Below are 26,155 nucleotides of genomic sequence, written 5' to 3'. Positions count from 1 at the left end.
TCTGCAACCTACATTTGTTCGTTGAAAGATATATGGCATAATAGTACATATACTTTAACTTGATTAAATAAGCCATTGGATGAGGAAATTAACCAAAGTGAAGCTTTTTTGAAAGGAAAAAAGAAGCCATAAATATAATAAAAATCTAATAATCTCTGACAATAATGATAACTTCTGGATTTACAAAAAACCAATTCAGTATACTGCTCTACAATTGCCCTTGGCACTTATATCAAATCTTTACACAACTGGAGAAAACATATTTCTATCACAAGTTTATCTCTAAAACACAACTTCTTGCCTATGTTGAAGGCAATGTTCATAGGATCAAACAAAGAATTGAACCAAAATCACGCGAGTAAGGGAACAAAGCTCAACGAGCAAATTTGCTTCCACTCCTAAATCAACAAACCTAAAGGAAATGCAAACTATAGCCCCCAGATGGGCCTGACAGACTTAACGAATCTGTGATGAATCTTAAAGAATTTGAATGGTCGCGTGGAGATGTTCCTTCGCATGTTGAAAAGTATATGCATGCTCGGATCACCAAACTTTAATCTAGTAAGAATTGGAATGCTGAATATTGGAGGAGTTCCGCAGGTGGTTTGACATCTAGTAAATCCTTATCAGGTACAGAGGTTGAAATTTCATCCAGTGAGAAGGGAATGCTGTATCATGAGCAAAAAATAAATAAGAGAGATGAAACTAAAATGAATTGCTCTATAGCTTTAACACAACTACAATATATTAAATAACATTGTTTCTACCTCAGATCATCATCCAGCAAAAATGTAGCTTCATCGTCCGCAGAATCATTTACCATTGGTTTAGTGGAATCATTTACCATTAGTTTACTACTCATGTCAGAAAGTACCTGAAGAAGAATGAATGAGAGAACTTATTAGTTTTAAAAGACTTTTTGTATGGAATTCAGAGTGCTAACAGGAAAAGGGAAGAGGATAGCACATGAAGGATTTTAATGTAATATCTCCTTTACTGAAGCATTGCAGAATGCTAAGATTCAGTCATTGGAACTTACAGCTGGTGAAACACTTTGACTGTTGTATTTGTCATCGTAATACTGGGTGCAAATTCTGTACAACTGTTGGACAGTCAGCCCCTGCATATAAAACGGAGGCACATTGTCTATCAAAATTATTCAAATGGTTAGCATCGCATGTTTTCAGATAGGCAAGTAAATGAACCGAATGTTCGTGAACAAGTTTAGTGTTTAGTTTGGTAAGAGTTGTTTATGTCTGTTCAATACGCAAGATCAATTATGAACAAGCTTGAACAACTCGTTAAACTAAACAAACAAACTTGAACATATATATGTTCAGTTTGTTAATATTCATGAACAACGTTCGTGAACTATGTTTATCAATAAAACTCTTATTAATATGTTAAATAAACAAACAAACTTTCAAAATGAACAAACAAGTTTGTATTATCAAGCTCAATAACCAACTAAATAAATTTAAAATGTAAAAGTTTCAAACAATAAAACGAGCTTGAATTGAGAGCTCGATAACATCTAAACAAACCAAGCTCAAGCTCATAAAAAAGAAACCAAGCCAAACTTGAACAATCATTTCAACGGCTTACTTCATTTTAGGCTCGGCTCAGCTTGGTTAACTTATCAAACAAACTTGAACAGCACAAAATTTGACTAGACTTGGCTCATTTACATCCCTACTTTCATACTTCGATGCGCATCTGATAAGTTTGAGTAAATAGGAGTAAGCTTTACCGGGCAGAGATCAGTGACTATCTCATCGTATGAAATCCTATACTTCTGGAATATTACCTGCAGATGACACCAAGAACCATCAGATGAAGACAACACAGTATTATTATTATTTTATTCCAAACTAAAAACAGGAATATTTCAGAAAGTGAATTAACAACACTTGCAATCACATAACGAACGTGTCCTTTACTAAAAGGCAGGATGCTCGCTGTCCTCTGCAATATGTAATATCTCAAAGTTACGCAAATTGGATAGGAGAACAATATGTAAAAGGTTGCCATCTCAAAGTTACACAAATTGGATAGGAGAACATGTATCTGATTCTAGAAATAAGTGCCACCACACACTTATAGTTTAAGTTGTCGTTCTGGCAAAGGAAGTAAGCCAGTTGATTGTCAAGAGATCTAACATAAAAAAAATCACTACAGGTTAACATAATTCCTACAGTCAGTATGCCAAACTAGCTGGCAGATTTATGCTGATGGACAATAGTCAATTAGAAGCGGCATTGTGAATTACTGAGGACACTGAGAATCTACACACTAATATTCACTTAAAAGCTACTCAGGTTCTTATCAAGTAGCAAGTATAACCACCAAAAATTAAATTGAATAGTAGAGAAATAGAATTACGTCAACTAGTGTTTCTTTGCAATCTTCTTGGGGATAATTCCACGTTGAGAAATAAATGTGTAGTTAACAGGAACAACTAACTATGTCAAGTCAATATACACCAGTATCAGATCTGGACAAACTACAATTACACTCAAGAATAAAATGGAATGATATGACATTAGATATTAGTTAATGATTCATTCAAGAAAATTGTACACAGAATTTACAGATATCTAAGAGACAACTTATCCATGTAGATTGATAACCCACTGTGTATTAAAATGAACTTACCAAGAAACCAATAGTTTGTCTTGTGTGCTTAAGTTCATCCCACGATGATCCAACAAGCTACAATTAAGAAAATCCAAAATATTAGACGTATATACAGAGTCTCCCTGCTAAAGCATATAAATATATAGTAATTACCTCCGGTTTTAATTTATTACACCACAATTCCATTTCATCCAAACCAGATTTCACATATTCTCCGTTGCTAAAGGAGCAACATTCTCGGCGCAAGAGAAGACTATAACAACATATAATAACATGCTCCAATCAAATGGCGTGTAAATAAATTTGAAATTCAATATTCACAGAGAGAGAGAGAGAGAGAGAGAGAGACTCACCTATTAAAAAGTTGAATATTGATGAAGGAGAAGACTTGAACAAAGAACTTCTGAATAAGAATCTCGGGTACCTAAAATACAACATACAGACAAGTTAACCTAATTGCCAGAATAACATTTGTTCCTAATTTATACACAACAAAACAATCCTTACATAGTTCACTTGCAACACTACCAGGAGATTATCAAGATTGTCAATGATGCTTTGCCATGGGCTGTTCTGAGCATTACTTCCAAATGAACGCCCTCTCAGCATACTTTTTGCTCTTACTGTCCTAGTTACCTTCAGTTTCAAAAAATGTTATCAGCAAAGTAAATAAATGAGTGCTTAAGGTCTTAAAACACCATCAAGCATGTTTATAACTTGGAGTGCCATTAATGGTCATATGTCCCGGTAGCATCTGTTAGAGACAAGAGTACCATCTAAAAGAAGCTATTCAGAGATACAAGTTGGTATAGAATTCCATATTCTCTGATTATAGCAAAGCCAGCCAGACCAGTCTGATGAAGTTGGTGTCTGGCTGGTATTTAAACCTCTCTCCAAACATAAAGCATATGCAGTGAACACTGACTGAACCTGTATGTACTGTAGGACATGATATACGTAATACTAGCTGAGTAATGAAAGAGCATAAAGAACAAGTGGAACAGTTACAGGCATTATAGATAAGCAATCAATGAACTTATGTAGAACTGAATTGCAGAGGCAAGTAGAATATGAGATAATAAAATATACATTTTTCCTAATGATGAATGGTTATTAAATTAGTGCCTGTGCAATCACAAATTTTGCCAATGTTGATACTCAATACTCAAAAGAAACAATTACACTCTTGGCTAAGATTGTCAGTCTTCGAGCATGGGCCAACTAGTGCAATCCACTCGTGCATGTGGTGTTGAGAGCATAAGTTGTAGATTTTGCCCATATTTAAGAACTTTAGTTTTGTGATGAGCAATGGCTGGAAAATTTTTAACAGAATGGACAACCATGGAGACAAATGAAAATCATCTCACCTGTATACACTGTGAAATTAATGAGCCCAACTCTTTCTTTGCATTATCACGAAGGATCCCAAAGATTTTTTCAACATAAGCTGAGAGCTGTTGCTTGAACAGCAATGCTGGGTATTTGGCTTCTACTTGGCGCACAAAAGCAAGTCCATCCACAGGAAGGTTTGAAGAAGAGCGGAACCCCTGCACCACATTACACAAGAAATGAAGTTGATGAATTTTACATTTACTGAAGAATTCGTTCAGTAACTATGTGTAATTTACAACAAAATTGCATATCAAAGAAAAGACCAGATTAATTGCATACTTGTGTCATCCGCCCAAATAATGATGTTGGTGTTGGAGGCTTCCCTCGTGGTGTAGAACCAGCTGCACCGGCAGCTTTTAGACTCTTTTGCAAGAGATATAACAAAGTAGATGAATTTGACAACCAATAAGCTAGGTGTTCAGTGCTCTGGTCATCCTGCATCACACATTTGTTGGGTTTGTTTATCTTATAGTTAAGCAATTCTTATAAAATAAAAGAGATATAGCTGACTAGCAATGTCAGATGGTACAAGAAAAGGGTGCCAAGAAATTTAACAGTTATCTGACTCTTATAAATAAAAGATATATAATTTATTGGCCACAGTGTATGCTAATGGACAAAAAAGCAAAGGAATTTAACAAGTAATACTGATACAAGTTGATCAGTAAACAAAAGTGCATTAAGTATATGAAAATCTAAATTTGTTTCGCCAAGGAAAGGATCTATGCTATTGCTGAAAAAGTGAAGGACCAATACTTAAAACTAGTCTGCTAAATAACTTAATAGAAACAACGAGTACCAGACATCTAATTGAGTTTTGATCTCTACCCAACATATAGTTAGAAAGTAAAATATATGATTCAAGAAATAAATATCTATCAATTGATAGAACTAATGAAATAGGCTTCTGACTATAATTCTATATATAGATATCGAGTCAACTGCCAAGTGCAAGAAAAGAAGAAAACTTGAAACTGATAGAACTAATGAAATAGGCTTCTGACTATAGACTGGACGAATTAAATTGATGCCCTTAACCAACCAAAGTGATCATCCTTTCCAGACCCTATTCTATGCTTTTTTTCTCTCTCTCAAATTGCACAGTCAAAAATTTCCCAAGTTTACAGAAAATTGTAACCTGAGATGCTTCAAAATACTGTATATATTTTGCTCGAAGTACTTAATCTTCAAAGTTGATCATCCAACTAAAAATAATTTATCTGAGCATAAGTACTTAAAAGCATTCTTTGGCTCTTTAAAATTCTTTTAAATATCACCAGAAGAACATATTCCATCCACAGGACAAAATCAATTACAGTGCAATAAGTTTAATGATCTTCAGTATTGCACATATGTGACAAGAATAAGTGCCTATTCAACCAAACATTGTCTACAAAAAGTCGATCACAAGAAGAATTGGTTTTACCTACATAAAGTTCTAACTGCTTGATCAAAGGGCACAAAGTTTAGCATAAAGAATAAATACAGAAATTATATATACAAAAAAGAAAACTAATCTAGTGTGAAAGGATAAAATGCACTTATTCACCATTTACCAACAACAATATGTTTATGCCACATTTTATTCAAGATACTGTGGGTTTTTAGAATACCAGTATAATTCAACAGTACATGCAATATAAGTTGGTCGAAACCAGATTATGGACTGACTTATAGCAACCAGTATTGAATAACCAACTAATATCGAACCAACTCAATTTCCTTTATTTTGGTTAGTCCATGCTGAAAATTGATTCTGGGTTCAATTGAATTCTACTAAGAAATCTAACCCAGGTTCAGCTGAGATGTCTACTGTGCACATGGAAAATGGAAAGGAATAAAAAAAAGATATAATAGAAGCTTATATTTCAAAGAGATCTCATAGGTTCTTTTGCAAATCAAATTTGAGTTTCACCAAGACCAAATTAGGCTGTGCCTACCATACTGGGATAATTTGTTGTCAATTTGTTTCTGGAGTTTCCAACCTAATCAGATTTTTAGAAATATTTTCATAGTTATGTATTTCATTTATTTTTAACTAAAAACAGTATGATCAGGTTTTCAAATATTGACAATCCAATACTTGTCAGGCCAGGCTGTTCAAGTTTTTTGGACATCCCAACATGTGTTTCCTTTTCGAAATGAAGAACAGGTCAACGAGTAACAACAATTATAGTTGTAGTTGGAACTAAATAAACATAAATCTATGTAGTAAACAAGAACCTCAATTGCACAGCCAATCATCTGAATAAGACGGTCAAAAACACTTGTTTTCTCTGCTTCAAATAATTTCCAGTGAAGAAGAGATTTGTATATAGTCACTGCAGCTGCTAGCTTTCCTTCATCAAAACCAATGTTTTGAATCACACATTTGATCAGTATGTCAACATTCTCCTGAGTAAAACACAGTAGGTGATTCACCTATCAAAGAATAGGAAAAACATAAATTAAACCTTGATAAAAAAACGTCCATTACATGCGTCCTATCAACATAAGATTTCCTCAGCTTGGAATCAGTCTTAGCAATGTGTTTAATAGGAGGAGGAGCGTTTGGTAGGTCCTGCAAAAATAATGCAGGAGTAACACAAGTCAACTCATGGAAGAAGTCACAAAAGAGAGATTAACAATGTCATGGGTCTATTGCAGACCTTATGATCCATAAATTGGTGAGAAAGGTTGTCCATACTCTGCAAGCAATGACAACATGCAAGTGAAAATGACAGGAGAAAAAAAATTGCAAAGATATGGTGGAGATATTATAGAGTGCAGAAGTACTTGTTTCGATGGGGTAGAGGGTGTGTTTTTGACTGATGCAAGCATTAAGGCTTGCTGTCGCAGTACTTGATTCTCAGATTCCATATTGGACAACTTTTCTTGAAGACTGCAGTAGGAACATACAAACTTAATCCATTGTGGAATAGAAAATGTGTCTAGAATCAAGGTACAACTCTGGACTTAAGTTCAAACCTTATTTTTCAAATACAAAATCCATTTTGAATCGAAAATGTGCTTAAGAATCAAGGTACGACTCTAAACTTAAGTTCAATCCTTTTCTTTTCCAAAGGCAAAAAGGTTTGAACTTAAATTCAGAGTTCTACCTTGATTCTTAAATTCAAATCATAATGTCACGCTAAAGACACAAAATGACAATAACTATATAAACCTTTGCATTGATGTTTTCAGATGCATTAATTTTGATTCTGACTCAACAATATTTGATTCTGCCTCAAGAATTTTCTTTAGCCTCTCCTCACTTAGGGCACTTGTTTCCTCAAATTTTTGCTCTGTTTCTTGAATTTTTGTTTCAAGAGAACTCACCAAAGCCTGAAATTCATACCAAAACATTATGCAAGCAAAAAGAAAACTAAACAAAGCATAGCATATCAGCACTCGGCTCCAATACCCACAAGATGCTATTCTCAATTGAAACAAAGAGGTCATCGAAGGCATACAATACACTCATAAAATTAGGCAAACTTATTCTACTATATTTTGCCCTAAATCAAATATGCTAAACCAACCCTGATGCTTGATCAATATGTGCTTGCTGCAAGGTCCAATTTGAATATTTAGGGGTTTCCTAAAACATTTTCCAGTTCAATCTTTCCAATTTTCCTTTTTTAGAACAGAGTTTGGAAATTGAAAAGAAAACAAGTCTGACAAATTTTTTTAACCAAAATGATCACAAGAAGTAAAATCTTACTTCTCACGAGTCCAAAATGAGTTGCCTAGATTTACTTTCAAAACTAACCTGGAAACACAGATAAATCTAATTAATTAACATTATCATTCAAAAACTCAAAACAACAGGTAAGGATGACCCAATTTTGAACTACCAGTTCCCTGAAGTGACACTACAATATTCTTTGGCATGATAGACAAAAATTGTCTGTGCCAATCAATATTGAATGTCACTAATTTAAGTTTTGACCATGTCACCCAACCCAATACAAGAATTCAAACCATGCTTTAACTTTGTACATTTTGATAAGTTACTGGAATAGTATTTCAATCATGTCACTTAACACAACACAAGAATCCAAATCATGCTTTAACTTTGTTTATTTCATTTATGTTGCTTCCCTATCCATAATTTGCTGCTTCAAGCCTATGAAAACAGGCTGTGGGTGTTAGAACTCTAACGAATTTTTACTAGAAGAATTATTTGGAGGATACTTGCAAACTAAATGCCCTATTCTGGAATTTTCTTGATTCTTGTGCTATGCTGCTTATGCAGTTGGAGCTATACAAATGTTGATACTCATGTTTCCCTTAGGCTTTTAGATCAAGTAAGAACTTTGTTAGTAGATATTCCTCCCAGTTCGAGCGTTCCACCAGCGCTAAGACTTCTCGTGTGAGGGTTTTTCCAGTGCAACGATTGCTACTCACATGAGAGTTCCACTAATGTCACAAGAAGACTTCTCCTCTTCACTTGAATCCTCCTCGCAGGAGGGTTTCCTGAGCCAAGGTTCCACCTCCTTCCCTTCTCCTCCTTGATGCCTCCAGTACAATGTGTTGGTATGTTCGACACAGCACACGACATTGTCTTGTTCAGGCCAACAATTGAACCACACAAATAAGGGAGTTTTAGCCTCACTTTAACTGAAGTAGAGTCTCAAGCTATGAGTTTGAAGAGAGTGATGCCTTTTGATGAACTACAAAAGATGTGATTATCTTTTCAAAGTGGACAATATCTTGACATGCTATGATTCATGTGGTCCAAGTCAATACTTAACAAAATGGCCTCATCACTACCTCTACTCATTTGCACTTTTTTTTTAATCTTTTAGTCAACCCAACCCAACAAAAAAATTGTTATTCATCTTTCCTCGTCCTCAATCTCAACAATTGTTCCACCCATTAAACATTACCTGAGTATTAAAATGTTGATGCAACACCAATATTAAATAGTTGAACCAGACAAGAATTTGGTGACAAGATTTGATGAGGCAAATGAATAACTATCTCACAAATAAAGCATGAACACATACAACGATTACAAAGAGGAAATTTCATTAATCAAAGATTGCATATTACATAGACATGACATCACTTTTATAAACTCAATATCAACTAACTAGAAAATAAATACCCCTGAATCAAACATCTACCATACTAAAAGATACCTATTAACTTAAACCAAATTAAAATTATTCCCATATAATTAATAATTATTAAACTTCAACAGCTAAATTAGGACAATTACCAAAATTAATTAAAATGAATTCTCAATTTGATCAAATGTCCAAGTGAAACAAAAAACTATTTTATTATTTACCAAGCTTAGTAATCACCACTACACTGCTAAAGGAAAGAAGCGCCTGTTTGACCCAATCAATCTCCCCCTCCACGAGATTTTGTCATTTCTACATCTTTCCTGAATCCTCCTTTATGTTAATATAAGTGTGCAAATATAACTCTTTGTTTTAGTTGTCGATAATACCTATTATTTATTCCAAGCATACCAAGAAGATATTATTAAAAGAGCAATCCAGTGCACGAAGCTCCCGCTAATGTGAGGTCTTAGGGAAGCATCGGACCACATTAGGTCTATTATACACAGTCTTACCCTACATTGCAAAAGACTATTTTCGAATCCGTGACCACAAGGTCATACGACAACAACTCTATCTACCAAGAAGATATTATTACGTAATAGAAATATAGATAGTAGAATTATGAGACTGCAACAAATATTTATCCAAGTTTGTGAATGCCCAAATTTGTGTTGGCAGTAGGTATATACAACAATATAAAGCAGTATCCAAAGAAATATAGACCTACTAGTACAAATAAGTATCACCAGTACAGGTGATTTTGAAATATAGACCAGTAGCATTGTATTGGAAGTAATTAAAGTTTATTTACTCTTAGTGCTTAGACTTGTTTTGTAGGAGGCAAGTGAAGAATTCATAAGGGATCAACTACGGGAACCTAACTCACCTTTAATTTTTCATTTTCAGCTGTGACTTTATTCGTCAAATCTGTATCAACAACTTGGACTTCATGTACCAAAGAAGCATTTTCTGCAGTCTTCTTGGAAGCTTCTTGCTCTGCTGCAAGCATTGTTTTTGTTTCTTTAACCTGTAGTTGCATATCCTGCAAGGCTACTTGCAACTTTGAAATTTCTTGAGACTTTGCTTCCTCCAGGTCAAGCTACAAATGAAAGTAAATGGTATGAGAAGGACCTAAACATCTGTAGTCATACTTGTTCTAATATAAATTACATTGAAAATATTCACTTTTTGTCAATAAAATATATTTAGGAATTTCTCTATTGACCACATAAAGTGTTAGCATGTCGTGATGAGTTATGCATGGCAGCCAGACACCATCTTCATACACTTTTCAAAATTTGATAAAGAATACTGAAAATTTACACCATACTAACCCTCATGCGTTTCTCCAGCTGTAGTCTCCATGTGAGTTCTTCAACTTGCTTCTCTAACTTATTTTTAGCTTCTTGGAGTGCACCGGCTTCTTTTGCAGCCTAAAAATCAAGAAAAAAATTATAAGGTGATGAACAAAATAGTAAAATGTAAAAGCACAAATGTTTGCTCAAATAAGTGATTTTTCATCGATAGTAAACCTGAATACCAGAGAACATACAAATTTGACGGCAACATTCTAAATTTATCCGTTCAACTCTTACAACAATAATTGAACATTGTTTCTCTTTATCTATTCAATTACAAATGAGCCTTCAGTGTGCTAACTATTCAAGATAAGATATGTTGTATTGTTGTGTACTTGAAACTTGAAAGATAAGGTTTTTCAACTATTTTACAGATTCATAAATCAGCTCCTCAGTAAACTATCAGGTTGCTAGATTTGCAGGCAAACCTTTTTCCTTACTTGAAAATACAAGTGCTTTCTTATGGAACAATCTAATGCATAATTGTACAACAAAACTTTACGAGATAATATAGGAGCATTTTAAAGTATATTTGAAGTAGAAAAAATACCAATTTAAGTTTTCGTAGTTCCCTTCTAGCAACTCTTCCTCTCCAAGCACATTGCATCGTAATTGTCGCTTTCTTAAGCCTCAGATAGCATAAGTACGCTAAGTGTCTGCGGAAATAACTCTGAAAAAAGGACATTTGGACTTAATACAATAGGTTGATTTTATAGATGAATGGATATATATATATATGCTAGGGACGATATTCAACTAGAAAAAATAATTATGAATATGGATAGATTCATGGAACTGAAAAATGTCACTTCTTTAACAGACCAATACAACAATCTATTGTTAATTTTTGTTGACAGGTAAAACACAATGTTCTTCTACCTGAATAATTATTGCAGCTCTTGTCTGCTTCCTATAATGAAATTCTTTACGAGCAACCATCCCACGTAAACCAGATTGAATGGTAATAGATGCAAGACAGTTGTTGGTGTACATTTTCCTTGCAAGATGCATGCGAAAATATGCCTGGATTATTGAGGCAGCAGCTTGCCTACGCATGTTTTCATAATGTTGATGTGCATTGTAACCTTCAACGGAGGATGAAATTTACTTTTAGTATGATAATATTATCCTTCTGGGCATCAAATATGCATAAATATACAGAGGGAACATATCCTAAACCAACCAAATTAATGCACTGTTCTTGATATTACCTCTGCATGCAGTCTGTAACACTATAGCTGATTTTTGGAGTAAGATGAAATGTTTGCGAGCCAAATAGGATCGAACTTTTCTTTGAATTTTTTTAGCACAGAGTCCAAGTACTTCATTCCTACGAGCATCTAATTCAGCCATCTGACCAGCACGAAGAAACACCTTTGTTTTGCCTATCTAGAAATCCATATAGTACAATTAAAATTTTGTCAGCATTAAAACTGGGTAAGTCTTTGCAAGAATATGTAGTTTGGCAAAATGTAAAATTTCTTTCCACTGTTTAAGTAATTGGGCACAATTTACCCACTACGGATACAATTAGCAAAACATATAGGGAAAATCTATTGCACACTTTTTTTGGACAAAGAAATTTTGAAAAAAAAGTCAAAAACATTGACTACATCTTTCTACCATTCCTGTCTACCACTAAAACTTTAACATGGAATACGAAACTATAATAGCCTAAATGAAAAGGAAAAAACAATGAGAAATTCTTTGAATGATATTTTTTTGGCAAAAATCAAAAAGGTGCTCCTGATTATCAGAATTGTTAAAAGGGCTCCTCTTTTCATAAAAAAGTCAAAAGGACACCCCACCATTTTCTGATACCGAGGATACCCTTATTCCAGCATTGTTGTACCAGCTACGGTGTAGCTGTTACAGCATATAAAAACAAATTAATTCAACTTGGTTAAAAAATCTATACATAGAGAACTTTTACGTCAAGATTTTTTTCTCAAACTTGATCAACATCGCTTCAACATGAACAAATTCACAGTAAAAATATTGTAGCAGCCACTAATTGGCTGCTACAACGTTGTAACAGTCAATTAATCATTGTTACAACAGTTTTATGGTGAATTTGACCATATTGAAGTAATTTTAATCAAATTTGAGCAATTTTGATCAAGTTGATAAAGAATTTTTTGATATAAAAGTGCTCTATGTATAGATTTTTTTGACCAAATTGAAATAATTTATTTTTACACGTTGTAGCTGCTACAGCAACATTGGAGTAAGGGTAAGTAGAGCGCCCTTTTAACTTTTTTTGAAAAAGAGGTACCCTTTTGATGATTTTGATAATTAAGGGTGCCCTTCTGGTTTTTACCCTTATTTTTTATCTTTGTGAATTCTTTCAAATTCATACAAAGCTCATGAAAGTCAGGTAGATCAGAGAGTTTATGGCTATCTTACGTTCATACTATCGAACTATTATATATTATTATAGAATAACAAGCAATGAGTCCCGACTATTTGATCAAATTTTTATATCGCTAAATGAGTTGAAATATGACTATTATTCTGCACTATTGCTCCTGTTAGAAGATGACTTAATCTTTTATTAACTGCATAAGGAATTTAGAGGATGTAGTAACATATATGCATTTTTGGTAATCTGTTTTTAAAGTATGGTGATGTGGATCGTGGATATTTTCCTTTCCTAAAAATTAAATTAGTTTCATCTTTGTGGTAATATCTCCAGTGACAATAACCTTTTCCAACTACTTGACCCAAAAATTTTGTTGTTCATCTTCCCTACTTTGCTCTTGCTCCTTACGAACAATGCAGAGGCATGCTTGTAGGTTAAAACTTTCATGTTTATTGATTTCCATAGCAACGCACAAAGGCAGTCAAAATCAAGCACCAGATGTAAATGTAAAAAGTTAGCAACAAATTGTATGGAGCATGTGGATGATGTTGGATGAACCTGCAAATAACTGGACTTTTCAAGGAGACAATGCAATATCATGCTTCTCAGTGCCAACTTCTTTATTTACCTGATAGCCTTTGAGACCCACTTTCTCTAACAATTTCTTAGTAACAGTCACCTCATCAAAATTCCTACTGTGAAAAAGAAAAAAAAGTGTAACCAATTATAAGCCAAGATGCTTATTTTCCAGACACTGAGATTGATAACAACTACCTCTCATCCAATAAATTTGGTGCAAAAATGCCAAACCGGTCTGCAAATTCATCAAATGTGCGCCGTGTGGGGTATCCAGCGCAGCTTATTCTGATTGCCTCCAACACACCCTATATGCCACAGAAGTAAAGCATCTGTGCATGTAACTGATACACTAAAATTATACTAACAAAAATGACTACTATTTCAACATAAGGTTGTCAAATAGGTGTGAATCGTATGATGAATTATCAAATCATGAATCATATGATTTGACAAGATAAATTTTATTTAAATATAAATGATGATATAATATGGGATAGAGTTCAATGACGTAGAAAGATCCATATAGTCAACCCCACCTAGTAGGATAAAGCTTGCTTGTTGTTGTTTGAATCATATGATTTGGCAACTATAATTCAACATGCTCTCAGCATGACATTTGGTATGAACTGAGCATGTAGATAGAAGAAACAGGACTCTTTTCAACAGTATAGAGACCAAAATTTCAGAAACTAGTCAAGTACCAATTTTAACTTCTGAAACTCATGGCAGTGAAATGCTGAATGGTAAACCAAGTAATATCAACTCATTTACGCAACAAAAGGAGTGCTCAAATGGGTATCTAGCAGCATGGTCCATCTACAATGCTTGGTCTTACATGTAAATAATAGTTCGGGATAAACGAATGTGTGCACAAGGTAGACAAAAACAAACGCATAGCAATAATCTAAGTGTATGCAACATTACCCCACAACGAAGCTGCTGGAGAACATTAGTGTTCTCAAAAATTGCTGGTTTCAGAAGATTATTGGGCTTTACACATCGTACGTAGTGGGGCTCAGTATGGCTTAGAGTTTCTAATAAAGTTTGAAGTTGTTGCTGCAAAGATGTGCACACAAGCGTTATGTACATATACAGCATATTAGCATCAGAAATTGCAAAATGGAAAAGAAAAGGCCGACAGCTCACCTTAAACCTTGAACCAATTGATGAGAACTTCGAAGACTTAGATGAGTCCTCTGTAAGTGGTGGGAAAAGACCTGCAACAAAGGGACACCTTGAAGCACCCAAGAGTTCTTGGTGTTCAGCAACAACATAATCTTTGTTCTTATCCAAGAAAAGTTCTGTTTGATATGTAACCTGAAAGATAATAAGAAAAGATGACATTCCTGACCATGCACAAGAACTACTCAAAATGGGGAAGAAACTAAGAGATCGTATCTAGACTGTGGAGTATGAACCATAGTTCAAACTGAAGCTAGGCTCAACAGATTTATGCACTTATTGCATACTAATCAGTTTTTTGCCACTTCAAAGAAGTTAACAAAACTGCTTAAGTCCAATCAATCCAGTTGAATTTAAATGTTTGGAGATTTTCAACTTACATCACCAGCATAATGACGGATGGTAAAGTCAGAGCGTGAAAATTTTGGTTTGATGAACCGCTGGTGATTCTTAAATGTTTGGTACAGCTTCTCAGCAAATGTTTCATGTGTTGACCTTGGCAACATACTAAGAATATGAACATACATCAGCTGCTGATAAAATATTAATATGCAATGTAACAAAATAGAAATATTGAAAGGGTGTTATCATACATACCAAGCTTCATCTAGAAGAGCAATTATTCCACCTGGTTTCTGAAAAATGTTCAATGAAGGGTGGCAATATATTCTTAATACTGAAATTTCAATTTACTTTAAAACGAAGTGCATATGAGTGTACAACTATGAACCACACATAAAACAATAAAAATACACAGGTATGCCTAGGATTTGCTAGTTAGAACAGGAGTCTTCTCTATTTCCCTGTCATTGTTACAAACTATGTAAACTCTCATTAATATGTCAAGAAATTAATTTACTATAAACAAAATAGACAATAGATATCGACTCAAATTAATTTACTATAAAGAAAATAGACAATAGATATCGACTCATAAATCCAATCAAACCAGTACACAATCTAATATGGCATAGTGTTCCATGTTACAGCATGCTATCTAGCACATATACTGGTCCAAAACTCAGATCTGGTGGACCAATTCTGACATTTTAGAAATTGATTACAATAATTAATCATCATGTAATACATATTTGTCAATTATAAAAGTTAACTAAAATAATTTTCCATAAAATTCCTATGATCTTTGAAGTGCATACTTAGATCTTACTGCTATTGGTGTATCATCACATATCCTGGGCAAAAAGTCATAGCTCACATAGTACTCTAAGCATGGTTTAAAATCTCAACCTATGCCAAGATTTCGATCCCAGACTGAAACGATACGGTTTCGGTGTCGTATTATGCCGTGCCAATATAGTTTCGATATTTTTTAAATATAAAATATATTAATTAAAAATAAAAAATTCAATCTAAATTTTAAAAAACTGTTAAAAAAAGAAAAAAATACGAAATCGCAAAGCTTTTATATGATAAATAAATAAATAAAAATTTATTATATATTTTTGAAATTAAAATAAATAATATATATATATATATATTAATAGGATAGTTTTATTAGAGTTTAATTAAGCCTATTTAGGTTATCCTATTTATAACTAGGAGTTGATAGAAATTATTAACTTAAAATTTTAAATTTTAACCTAAGTAATTTTTCCTACATCACCACCCACGCACTAGTGCGCTCACGAGCGTGGTCGCCGCGGGATCGTAGCGGCCTCTACGACTTCATGGAGTTCACTGTGAGATCGCGGCGCCTCCGCGACCTTGCGGTACCAATGCCGGTCGCAATGTCGGTGTCATACGGTGGGCGAAACAGTAAATTTCACTGTTTCAACCGGCACGGAACGAAATTCTAAACCGTGACTCCAAGACACAAACATACCATTTATACATGGCCATGGTTCAAGGATAATTTTGATGTATTATCCTTTCATCATGATATCAAACTGTATAGGGTAGATTCTAGATAGAAACAATTTTTACATTCCTAGAAAGCCTCTACTAACTTCTGTTGTTCATTGTTGACAAAGAGATAAGTGGCTCTCTCTAGTTAGTGCTAAGCAAAACCATTATGGATCATAATCCTTCATTCACTTAAAGGACAATTTGAAATGTCAGATATAAACTGTTAAGCATGGGAGATGACAGATAATCATCACTAATAAGGAGATTGTTTTTCTTTACAACTCATCTCTGTTAACTAAACTAGTGAAGATGTAACAAGATACACAGAAGCAATTTACAGTGATTTTGCAATTTATTTACTTGGGTAATTTTGTAATGGAAAAAGAAAGAAAATATTTAGAATAGCAAAGTTCCACCATGGAGAATTTTGCAATCCATATAGATGAATTGGTATCTTGCAAATGTAAAAAAGAAGCTTGTTCACCAGTCATAACCCTAAAGATTTATAGTGGAAAAAAAACTTTAACTTAGGTTGAAACTCATTACATACCTTCTCAATAAGATCGAGAATATCCTGATTGTCAATAAATTCGATATAACTCCAATCAATTTCTTCTTTTGTATATTCTTCTTGTTCCATCTTAAAAACATGCTGTTGCCATTAGCAGAAAACAGATTAACAATCATCTTCTAGACATAAAAATGTTGCATTCTCAGCAGAACAACTATTAAGTAGGAACTTTCATCCAGTTTTTATGATAATATTAGTGCTCAAACCTGATTAAAATGTTGTTGCAGTTTTTCATTAGTAAGATTGATGCAAAACTGTTCGAAACTGCAAATGATAAATATGTTAGAATCAAATGGAGGGACCTTAAGCTCAGACAGGAGGTAAATAAGTAAATGATTAGCTACATGTTGTTTTATAGGTAGAGAAAAAAAAATACAACTATTCATAGGTAGAAGGGCATCAACATTCCAACATGAATATATGCCACATGCATCTGTATCAATATCTATCCTCCAGGATCAAAGAGGTCTGCATTAGGAGAAATAGATGGTGTTTGTGCCAATAAAGTCAACCAGAAATAAGTATAAATTTTAAAGAAAAGCATGTTTTCAACAAATATATGCATCAAAGTATACATGTAAAAGGCTGCATAGTGAGTGAAAGAAAGAGATACCGCTCTGCATAGGCAAGCCGCTCTTGGCAAGTGTTTGTCCTAACTATTTAAGGTAAGCTACATGGATATAGTGAAGGCAATAAAACAAGTTGGAAAATATCTGTTATCATATCAGTACAAGAAGCTTAGAAGAAGATAAGTGATGTACAGTAGACCTAACCCAATCTAAAATCATTAGTCAATCACTTGGAACACATACATGACTCCGAATACTGCACTTGGCAATACAGCAATAAAGAGTCACTTCCTATCTGCCACTAGTCATTTCCTATCTCAAGTGACACCAAGCGCCAACTTGAATGTGGAGGCAAGTTCCCACATGGAATGGAGCTCCTAACAAAGAAGTTGTAGCAGTGACTTGTTGAGCAACGAGTTCATCCTCCTTAGTTGTTATTGCTCCTCCCCCCTCAACACCTTACAGGGTGGCAACAAGGCTGTATGGATCAGAAGCATGGGTGATAGGGGAAGAAGAGGGCAGAACATAGAAGGCAAGGAGAATAGGAGGAGGTTTCTGTCTTGGTGTTAGGGTAGGACCTAGAAGGCAAGAAAGGTGTAGGTTTCTGTCATGGTGACAAGGTTGTGTGACAAGGCAGAATGTGTGACAAGAATGTGAAACTAGAACATACAGTTGTGGAGGTCGCCGACAACTGAGATACAGAACCAATCATTGACTTATTATGGTGGTGCTAAAGATCACCATGCATCCACATTGAGACGTCCTGTGACACTGCCCACATTGTGAGTGATGCAATCTACATGAAGATCAACTCCATGATGATGGAGAATATATAATGGGGAGTGCATGGGAAGGGGGAAGAAAATAAATATGTGGGGAAAGTAGAGGGAGAGAAGTGAGGATTGGCGAGAGCTTATGAGGAGACGGGCATTAAGTGTTAGTGGGGCTATTTAAAAAATGAAATGTAAGAGAGTGAAGGAACTAAAGAAAATTGAGATGTGGAGAGTAAGCGATGTTGGGTGGAGGAAGACTGAATTATCATGTTAAACTTGTGGCCTCCCCTTAAGGATTTTAAAAAAACACTAAAGTTTTACCTACATTGATATCAAGCTGAGAAATAACAATGTAAAACATTCACTAAAAGAGACTTGTGTGTAATAAGTTGAGACTTACGTGTAATATATGTTAGACTCTGACATAATAGTTAATGCTTAACACATCCCATGGAAGGATAATCTATCATATAACTATTATCTCTTATCAAGAATAAATTCCAATAATATTAGGGCCAAGACTCTTATGGTGTTTCATAAGAGGGAAGGAAAATAGAAAGGAAATAAATTACCAAAAAGAATTCCTAGTAACACTTTTCTCTATTTCCTTTGGCAGAAATGAAGGAAAACTCAGAAAAAATCTAAATCTTCCTCAAGTTCTCCTCTATATAGTTTCTGTTCAATTTAGGTGGAAAACTCACTTTTCCAAGTAATGATTTTTTTTATTTTCAAATATATTTTTCATTAATATTTTTCTATGTTTTTGATAAATAATGCTTTAAGACTTAATTTCCTCCCTGTTTCTTTCCCTCCAAGGAACTAGTCAGATAAAATTATTTTGCAATTATTTTTCTCTGAGTTTTTTCCCCTAAGTTTTTTTTTCCCCCTTAGCAATTTCCTCCTTTTATAGGAAAAAAAGGAACTAGTAAGACCTAAGAATGATAGGGGTAGGCAAAGCATATGTTTCAAGACTCAAGCAATTCAACTTTTTTCAGCTAATGAAATACATGTACTCCAGCCTTTGCCAAAAGTTTCTTTCTTTTGACAAAAACCGGTTATACAAGCAATTTTGTTGGAAACTTCTTTTCTAATGCAGAAAATAGATGTTCAGAACTATAAAAAAAACAGCTTGGTGCACGAAGCTCCCGCTAGTACGGGTCTCGGAGAAGGGTCGAACTACATTGGGTCAATTGTATGTAATCTTACATTGCATTTTTGCGAGAGACTGTTTCCGCGACTCGAATCCATGACATCAAAGTCACATGGCAGCAACTTTACCGTTGCGCCAAAGTCACATGTTCAGAATTATAGAATACAGAAAAGACAAAAACCAATGGAATGATCATAATAACTAATGAGGCACCCCCAGCCCCAAACTTGATGCACAACATGATTTTTTTGGTGTCTTCAATGATGAATATAAAAGCATACCAGCTAAGCACCTGTTTGTCTTGAAACTTTCAAATCCATAAATATCCAGCACCCCAATCAAAATTTTTGAATTAGGATCTTGGCCAATTGAGCAGTTGATTTTATTCACAAGCCTGCAGGCACAAGTAAATAGCAAAGTGACTAAGACTGTCATACAAAATGAATATTGAATATTTTGAAATAATTCCTGGAAGGCAAGTATCAGTTAACAAAAATGTTCACAAGTCTGTTGCAATTCAACGACACTGACCAATCAAACAACTGTGAGTAGACAACCTTTGCCAAAGAATCTCGGCTAAGAGTTGCAGCTACAGGATTTAGATTTTTGGTAATGCTCTCACCACGAGTTATGATAATCCTTTTACACAAGGAATCCTCAAGAGCCTTCTCATTACACCTAAAAATTTATTTGACTTCTCAAGAGATTTGTTTACAGATTATAAAAGTGCAATGAATTGGACATGTGATAAGAAATAGATTTACATGAAAAGCTCTGCAGCCGTTCTTAGATGGTACCAAGATTTATCATCTTTAGGTACAGATGAATCAGGTTCTTCTCCTTCGGCAAATTCAATATTTCCAAGGTGAAGAATGGCAGCCACCACACTGAAAATTGCATCCTGAATAAAGCACACACGAAAAAGAAACATAAAATAAACTACCTACTTAATAGAAGGATGTAAAATGTTTGAGAACGAAACAGGATAAATTGTACCTGTTCATCAGTGCTGATTCCAACTACATCCATGGCTCTTCTAGTTGTTAAGTACTCCTCTGACTCATCTACCCCATCAAGTGCAAAGCAGCTGGACTGATTAAGGTAGTGAAACGTTCTAGGATGGTCCAATTTGTATCTGTCAATGTCCTGCTTATCCATTGCAGCAACTGAGTGCAACTTAGCCAACTAATCAATCATACTTATTTTTACTTAGCCAACTATGATTGATTATAGAGCAATACAAGAATAAAGGGAATAAATCACTTTAGCATCTTTTTTATTTTTACTTATTTCTCATTCTGGCTCTCCTCCTTAGATTCCCATAGTTCCCTCAGATTTATTATACTTGAAAAAGTAAACATGTAAGTTGTAAGTAATAAACAGAAAAATTGTTCCCATGAAACTCTGATATAGTTGCATTGAGTTGGGGGGGAGGGGGGAATATTAACATATTTAATGGACAGTTTCATCATGTGGCTGAATGCTGGACTAGGTTTCTGGTGCAGGAATAAAGAGTGCAATTAAACTTGATTTATCTTTTCTCTCTTTGGGATACATGATATCGCTTTTATCAAGTAGAAAGGGAAACCTGCTACCACAGAGACTGCAACAATAGGATATGCTCCAACCTCAATAAGTTTCACATAATTAGACTTGAACTAATTCTCGGAACAGAAGATCAGCTTGCTATCCTTTTATGGTCAGGATAGCATCACAAGAACTCAAATTATAGATAGCAAAATACAACATTCTAATTCTCACCAGGCATAAAAAATCAAAATACAAGTGTGAAAGAATGAAGCAAATTAAAATACAAGTGTGAAAGAATGAAGCAAAGCAATGTATATGTGCACATAGAGTGAACTGATCAGCCAAATATTGGTTTATGATTTTTAATTAGCGATTATAATCTCTTCAAGTAAGACCAACGCAAAAGAAAGGCAACTCGATATGATAAAATAAATTCGCTTGACAGTGCTGAGGTCGCAACTCGATATGATAAAATAAATTCGCTTGACAGTGCTTAGGTCAATTACCCAGTTGATTCAGGAAGGCCAACGGAAATGAATATACTATGCAGGGTCGGCCCTGGGCCAGGGCGACTGCCCAGGGCCCACAAATTGATAGGGCCCTAATTTTTTAGTTAAATTTCATATTCTTAGCTTTTAATTATTGTCTCTCAAAGAATATTAAAAGTATTCTTTGATCGGATCCAAAAATAAAAATTGAGCAGTCAACTCTGTAATTCTTTGTCCATCTGTCCATCCAAAAAAAATTTGAACGGTCAACTAGTTTTTGAGCCCTAATCGCCGATCCTTTTTTTGTTCATTCCGTCAAGCACAAGCACCAGATCTCGACAAATTGTGGATCTCGTCACCAGATCCTTTTTCTGTTCATTCCACGGGTTATAAATCTCTGCCACAAACGGCCCCCACAGGCCACAACAGCTTCTACAGTTCCACACGCCGCGAAAGTGCCCCTCCATATTAGGTTTTATTGTTCTTTGCTTATTGCTTATTGTTCATAATTATCTATCATCATGAAACAACTATCTGGATATCAAAAAAGACAAAAAAAAAAAAAAAAAAGAGGAAGAGATAGCCCAAAGCTTAAGAGGTTCATTGAATAAATATTTTAGTAAAGAATCACATGACACAACAGAAAACTTAGTTCAAATTTTAACTAATGAATCAAATGCAAATGAAGATTTTGTTGAAAACAAGAATGATGAAAATAAAGAATTTGTGATAAACGAAAATGATGAAAATGAAAAATTTGTAGAAAATGAGAACGAAGAGAATAAAGATTTTTCTCGAGAGATGTCTATTTTAGAAGATGTAGATTGGGTTGGTCTAGTAGAGGAATGTTCTAATTTTAGTGGCGTTGATCTAGCTTCTTTGGTATTTTTCTCTCCCTCTCTGCCCTTTAGTTAAGCTTTTTTGATTGTTATGATGTTGCCATTGTTTGATGGATGCACTTGTAATGTTGAAAAAAAAGTTGATCACTTCTTAACAAGGCCACATATAACTAACTTCTCTTTGCTTAATCCTACTGGCTTGTTTTTATTTATCTTCAACCGTGGTATTCCATTAGTTTCATGACCAACATGCTTGTTATTTTGCCTTGAATGTTTGTTTTTAAGAACCACATGCTAAACAGAGTGTAACTTGTCCATTTTGAATTCATTATATAGGTAGACTTTTTTATGCTGTGAATCTACTAATTAACTTCTATTAAGCTGCAAATATATAAATTAGTGTCTTCCAAAGTAGCACGGAACTTTTAATAAGTGACTAGTTAATCAACTTTTTCCAGTAGTCCATATGTTTAATTTTTACGTGATAAAATTATTATCTCATTACCAGTCAAGTGAGGTATACAGGTCTTCGAACTGTGTTGCACATTCACCAACTTCATGCTTGCAACTTGTGTTTTTTGTTTCCTTCTCTTATTTTTAGCCACACAGGTTTTTAAATTTCCTTGTTGTATATTTTCCCTTGTGCATCAAAATGTTTTTCTTGATATTTTGATCTGACGAAGTTTATACCTTTTGGTGGAGCAAACAAGGAAATATTATGAGCGGTTATCAAAAAAATTCAATATTCGATGACGACCTTCATCCAGTTTGGAGCTTCTTCACTACGAAGAAGAAAAAGAGTATTTCAATGGAATTTGCAGTTGCAATTCAAAAAACTCCGACTTTTTTTTTTCTTTTTTGTATGTTCTAAATATTATTTAGAGTATCATTATCATTTTAAATAGGAGAAATTATTCTTTTTTGTCTTGGAACTCTAGTTGCTTGGAGAGCATTGTTTCGTATAAAAAATTTTTATCTTCAAACTCTTATTGATTGAAAATCATAATTTATCAAGCTCTAAAAATTAAATATGTTATTGTGTCAAAGCCCAAAAATTATAATTTCGCCCAAGGCCCTTGTACAACAAGGACCGGTTCTGATACTAATATGACCATGGCAAGCATGATGAGTGCAACCCCCCCCCCCCCCCCCCCCCCCCCCCCGCCATACAGAGACACACACATGAGGCCACAAAAGGCCAGATAGTTTTACAGGTTCAGCAAGGAAAAGAGAAGTTCTCTTGTGAGTAGCGAGGAATACCACAAAGTTTAAGTTGTTTTATGTATTAGCTCAATATAAGATGGTTTTCTTCCATGTTGAGCTAAAAACTTAGAGGGCGTTAATGGTAGAGCCTTGCATGATGTACAATAGTGGAATAATAATATCCATAAACTCAATCAAGCTGTGACATACATCATGTTTTTTGTTGTGTGATTAATTCCCATTATGCCGGAACTTATGATGTGTAGAAACTAATAAACAATCTTTTTATGTAAATAAATTATTGATTATAAATAACTAGATCTCTATCTCTGAAAAAAATATGTATTTTAAAAAGGACTATAACCACCAAGAGAAGAAATTACCTCAGATGGAGCAGCACATAGCATGTAAAAACAGTGGTAGTTTCTCTCAGGATCAGAGATTTGACAGACACGAGATCTTTCAAGCAAGTATGTTCTGACAGCAGCTCCTGAAATCCTTGCTTTTTCATCAAACTGGATCTCAACAAACTTTCCAAAACGACTGACAAGATAGGAAATTCAACATGATCATCATAATGACAACCAATCTGCCACTTAAATCTTTCTTCCATTTTATTGACCCAAGAGATAAAGAAAGGAAAAGGGAACAGAGAAGTGAGAAAGAGTGAGGAAATAATGATTAACTACCTGGAATTATTATTCCGTACTGTCTTTGCGTTGCCAAATGCCTCAAGCACAGGATTGGACTGGACCAAAGATGAAATAGTAAATGATACTCAAGTTAGTTTCCAGATGAAGACATTCTTTGGTAGGCACAAAATCAATAGTTCAAAATTTGTAATCTAATAAAGAAAAAGTTCAATGTGTGACCTCCAAAATTTGTTGCTCGACCGACCGTGCATCAGTTGCCACTTTACCACCCATATGAGCAAGAAAGCGCATAAGCATCTTAGTGCTTTCAGTTTTTCCAGCACCACTTTCTCCACTTACTAATATTGCCTGGCTTATTCCATCAATCATCATGCGTCTGCTTTTAAGATCAGAATATCCATATTAATAATCAGGAAAGGAGATATAGTAGCATTAACTTAGAGAAAATATGAGTATTACCTATATGCAGCATCGGCAATTGCAAAAGGATGGGGAGCTAATTCACCAAAATCTGCCCCTTTATACTGTTCCATCATGTGGGTATTGTATAGGTGTGGCAGTCTTTGAAAAGGGTTCACAGCAATCAGTATATTCCCAGTATATGTCTGAGAAATTGGACAATACATTAGCATAGTGAAAAATATCTATCTAAAATGCCATAAAATAAAAAGTGGGGAAGATACATCAAGTCCACAATCCATACTTACATATATTTCATTCATCATAAATCTTGACTTTAAATTCAGCAAGACACCTGGTTCATGCAGATAAGCTAGCTTTGTCATGTCATCGACACCACAAGGTGATACATCAGTATCTTTTGGGTACACATTGTTCAATTTCGCCGTAACCTGCAGTGGTAAACAGTATATCATAAAATAGCAATTGATTAGAAATGGAGAATATTCGAGTAAAACACTTACTGTCTTTCCAGAAGTACAGGTGATCGTGACTTCATCTCCATTGACTTCCACGACCTCCCCATCAATCCAAGCCTCTTCAGGATCCTCAGTCCATACTTGTGACCCTACTGTAGGATTGCTAAGATTGGCCTGTTAAGCAATGAGAACAATAAATCCAAGACCATATAAATACTGAAAATTAAGCAAGTAAATAAATCAACAGAGACTACTGACAATGATAAGACACCGGCATTCATCAATCACTCAATCCACCTTATTTGATCTTTTAACCAATTGAAAGAAAAGACAACATATTTTACGATTTTACCTTATTCAGAAACTAACCTACGAAAGCACTGGAAGACCAAAGGCAAACATGTTTGGTTTAGTATTCACTAAATTTCTCGGCTTATAATTCTAAGTAAATTAAGATCTTAAAACTTTGCCGTACATATTTATAGGAATACAACAATCAGCTGCTTCAACGCAGACATGGAGCCTTTGTACATACATTAAACCTGCACGGACTACACCGAATGCTAGATCTCCAGAGAATGGAAGGTACAAGAGCGATGTAACGTACCATTTCGCGCACCAAAATCAGGTCAACGCCTGATCTCCTTGATTCTCCCTCAGGCCGTTACTTCCAAAGATCCCAGATCGCACCAATGAGAATGCCCACACACAATCAAGTAGGATCCCCACAAAACTAACGGGAAAAATAAAAAGAAGGAACTTTCCGTCCGAAAAGATCAAATATTTCTTCTCTCGGCCATTAAATATTTCGTCTTTCTCCCTGCTCGCCGTGACTCCAAGATCCGCCTCGGAAAGATCCGTTCGAGGGCACAAAGGCCGAATACCTCGCCGTGCCCGCGTCGTCCTATTCAACCTCCCCGCTCGGAGCGCCTCGAAGAAGAGAGAGCGAGAGGAAGAGGGGCTTCCTGCCGCCGCTCCTGCGATCGCACCCTTAATGACACCTTCCCCCCTGCTGCTATTGCGAAGATCCCTCGAGGCTTCGATCGCCGCTTAGATTTCTTCGCGTTT

At 34.9% G+C, this 26,155-nt stretch overlaps 1 protein-coding gene across 2 annotated transcripts; it reads right to left on the bottom strand.

Moving 5' to 3' along the window:
• Positions 1-159: 159 nt before the first annotated feature.
• Positions 160-26,155, bottom strand: LOC141838258 (myosin-6-like). 2 transcript variants are annotated; one of them, XM_074725685.1, is made up of 39 exons: positions 25,695-26,155; positions 25,133-25,261; positions 24,917-25,060; positions 24,669-24,814; positions 24,429-24,585; positions 24,246-24,304; positions 23,940-24,099; positions 20,493-20,642; positions 20,261-20,397; positions 20,028-20,174; positions 19,789-19,890; positions 17,211-17,268; positions 16,984-17,085; positions 15,165-15,202; positions 14,948-15,074; positions 14,532-14,702; positions 14,310-14,441; positions 13,581-13,690; positions 13,435-13,501; positions 11,656-11,833; positions 11,324-11,529; positions 10,995-11,114; positions 10,421-10,519; positions 9,973-10,185; positions 7,193-7,353; positions 6,805-6,910; positions 6,678-6,716; positions 6,506-6,589; positions 6,253-6,423; positions 4,309-4,464; positions 4,005-4,184; positions 3,145-3,273; positions 2,991-3,061; positions 2,791-2,890; positions 2,656-2,712; positions 1,751-1,807; positions 1,040-1,120; positions 768-874; positions 160-668 (listed from the first exon to the last, which is right to left on the bottom strand). In XM_074725685.1, exons 1-39 carry the CDS (start codon positions 25,695-25,697, stop codon positions 554-556), a joined length of 4,569 nt encoding a protein of 1,522 aa, XP_074581786.1. In that variant the 5' UTR covers positions 25,698-26,155; the 3' UTR covers positions 160-553. The 2 variants fall into 2 exon arrangements, with proteins under 2 accessions (XP_074581786.1, XP_074581787.1); XM_074725686.1 differs by having other exon boundaries at positions 13,435-13,498.

This window comes from Curcuma longa, chromosome 11 (assembly GCF_044706935.1).
Source record: "Curcuma longa cultivar G26 ecotype Majalengka, Jawa Barat chromosome 11, ITB_CL_G26_1.1, whole genome shotgun sequence".
NCBI classification, from domain to species: domain Eukaryota; kingdom Viridiplantae; phylum Streptophyta; class Magnoliopsida; order Zingiberales; family Zingiberaceae; genus Curcuma; species Curcuma longa.
Note: the sequence above shows the minus strand (reverse complement) of the source record. Positions and strands in the feature narration are given on the sequence as shown.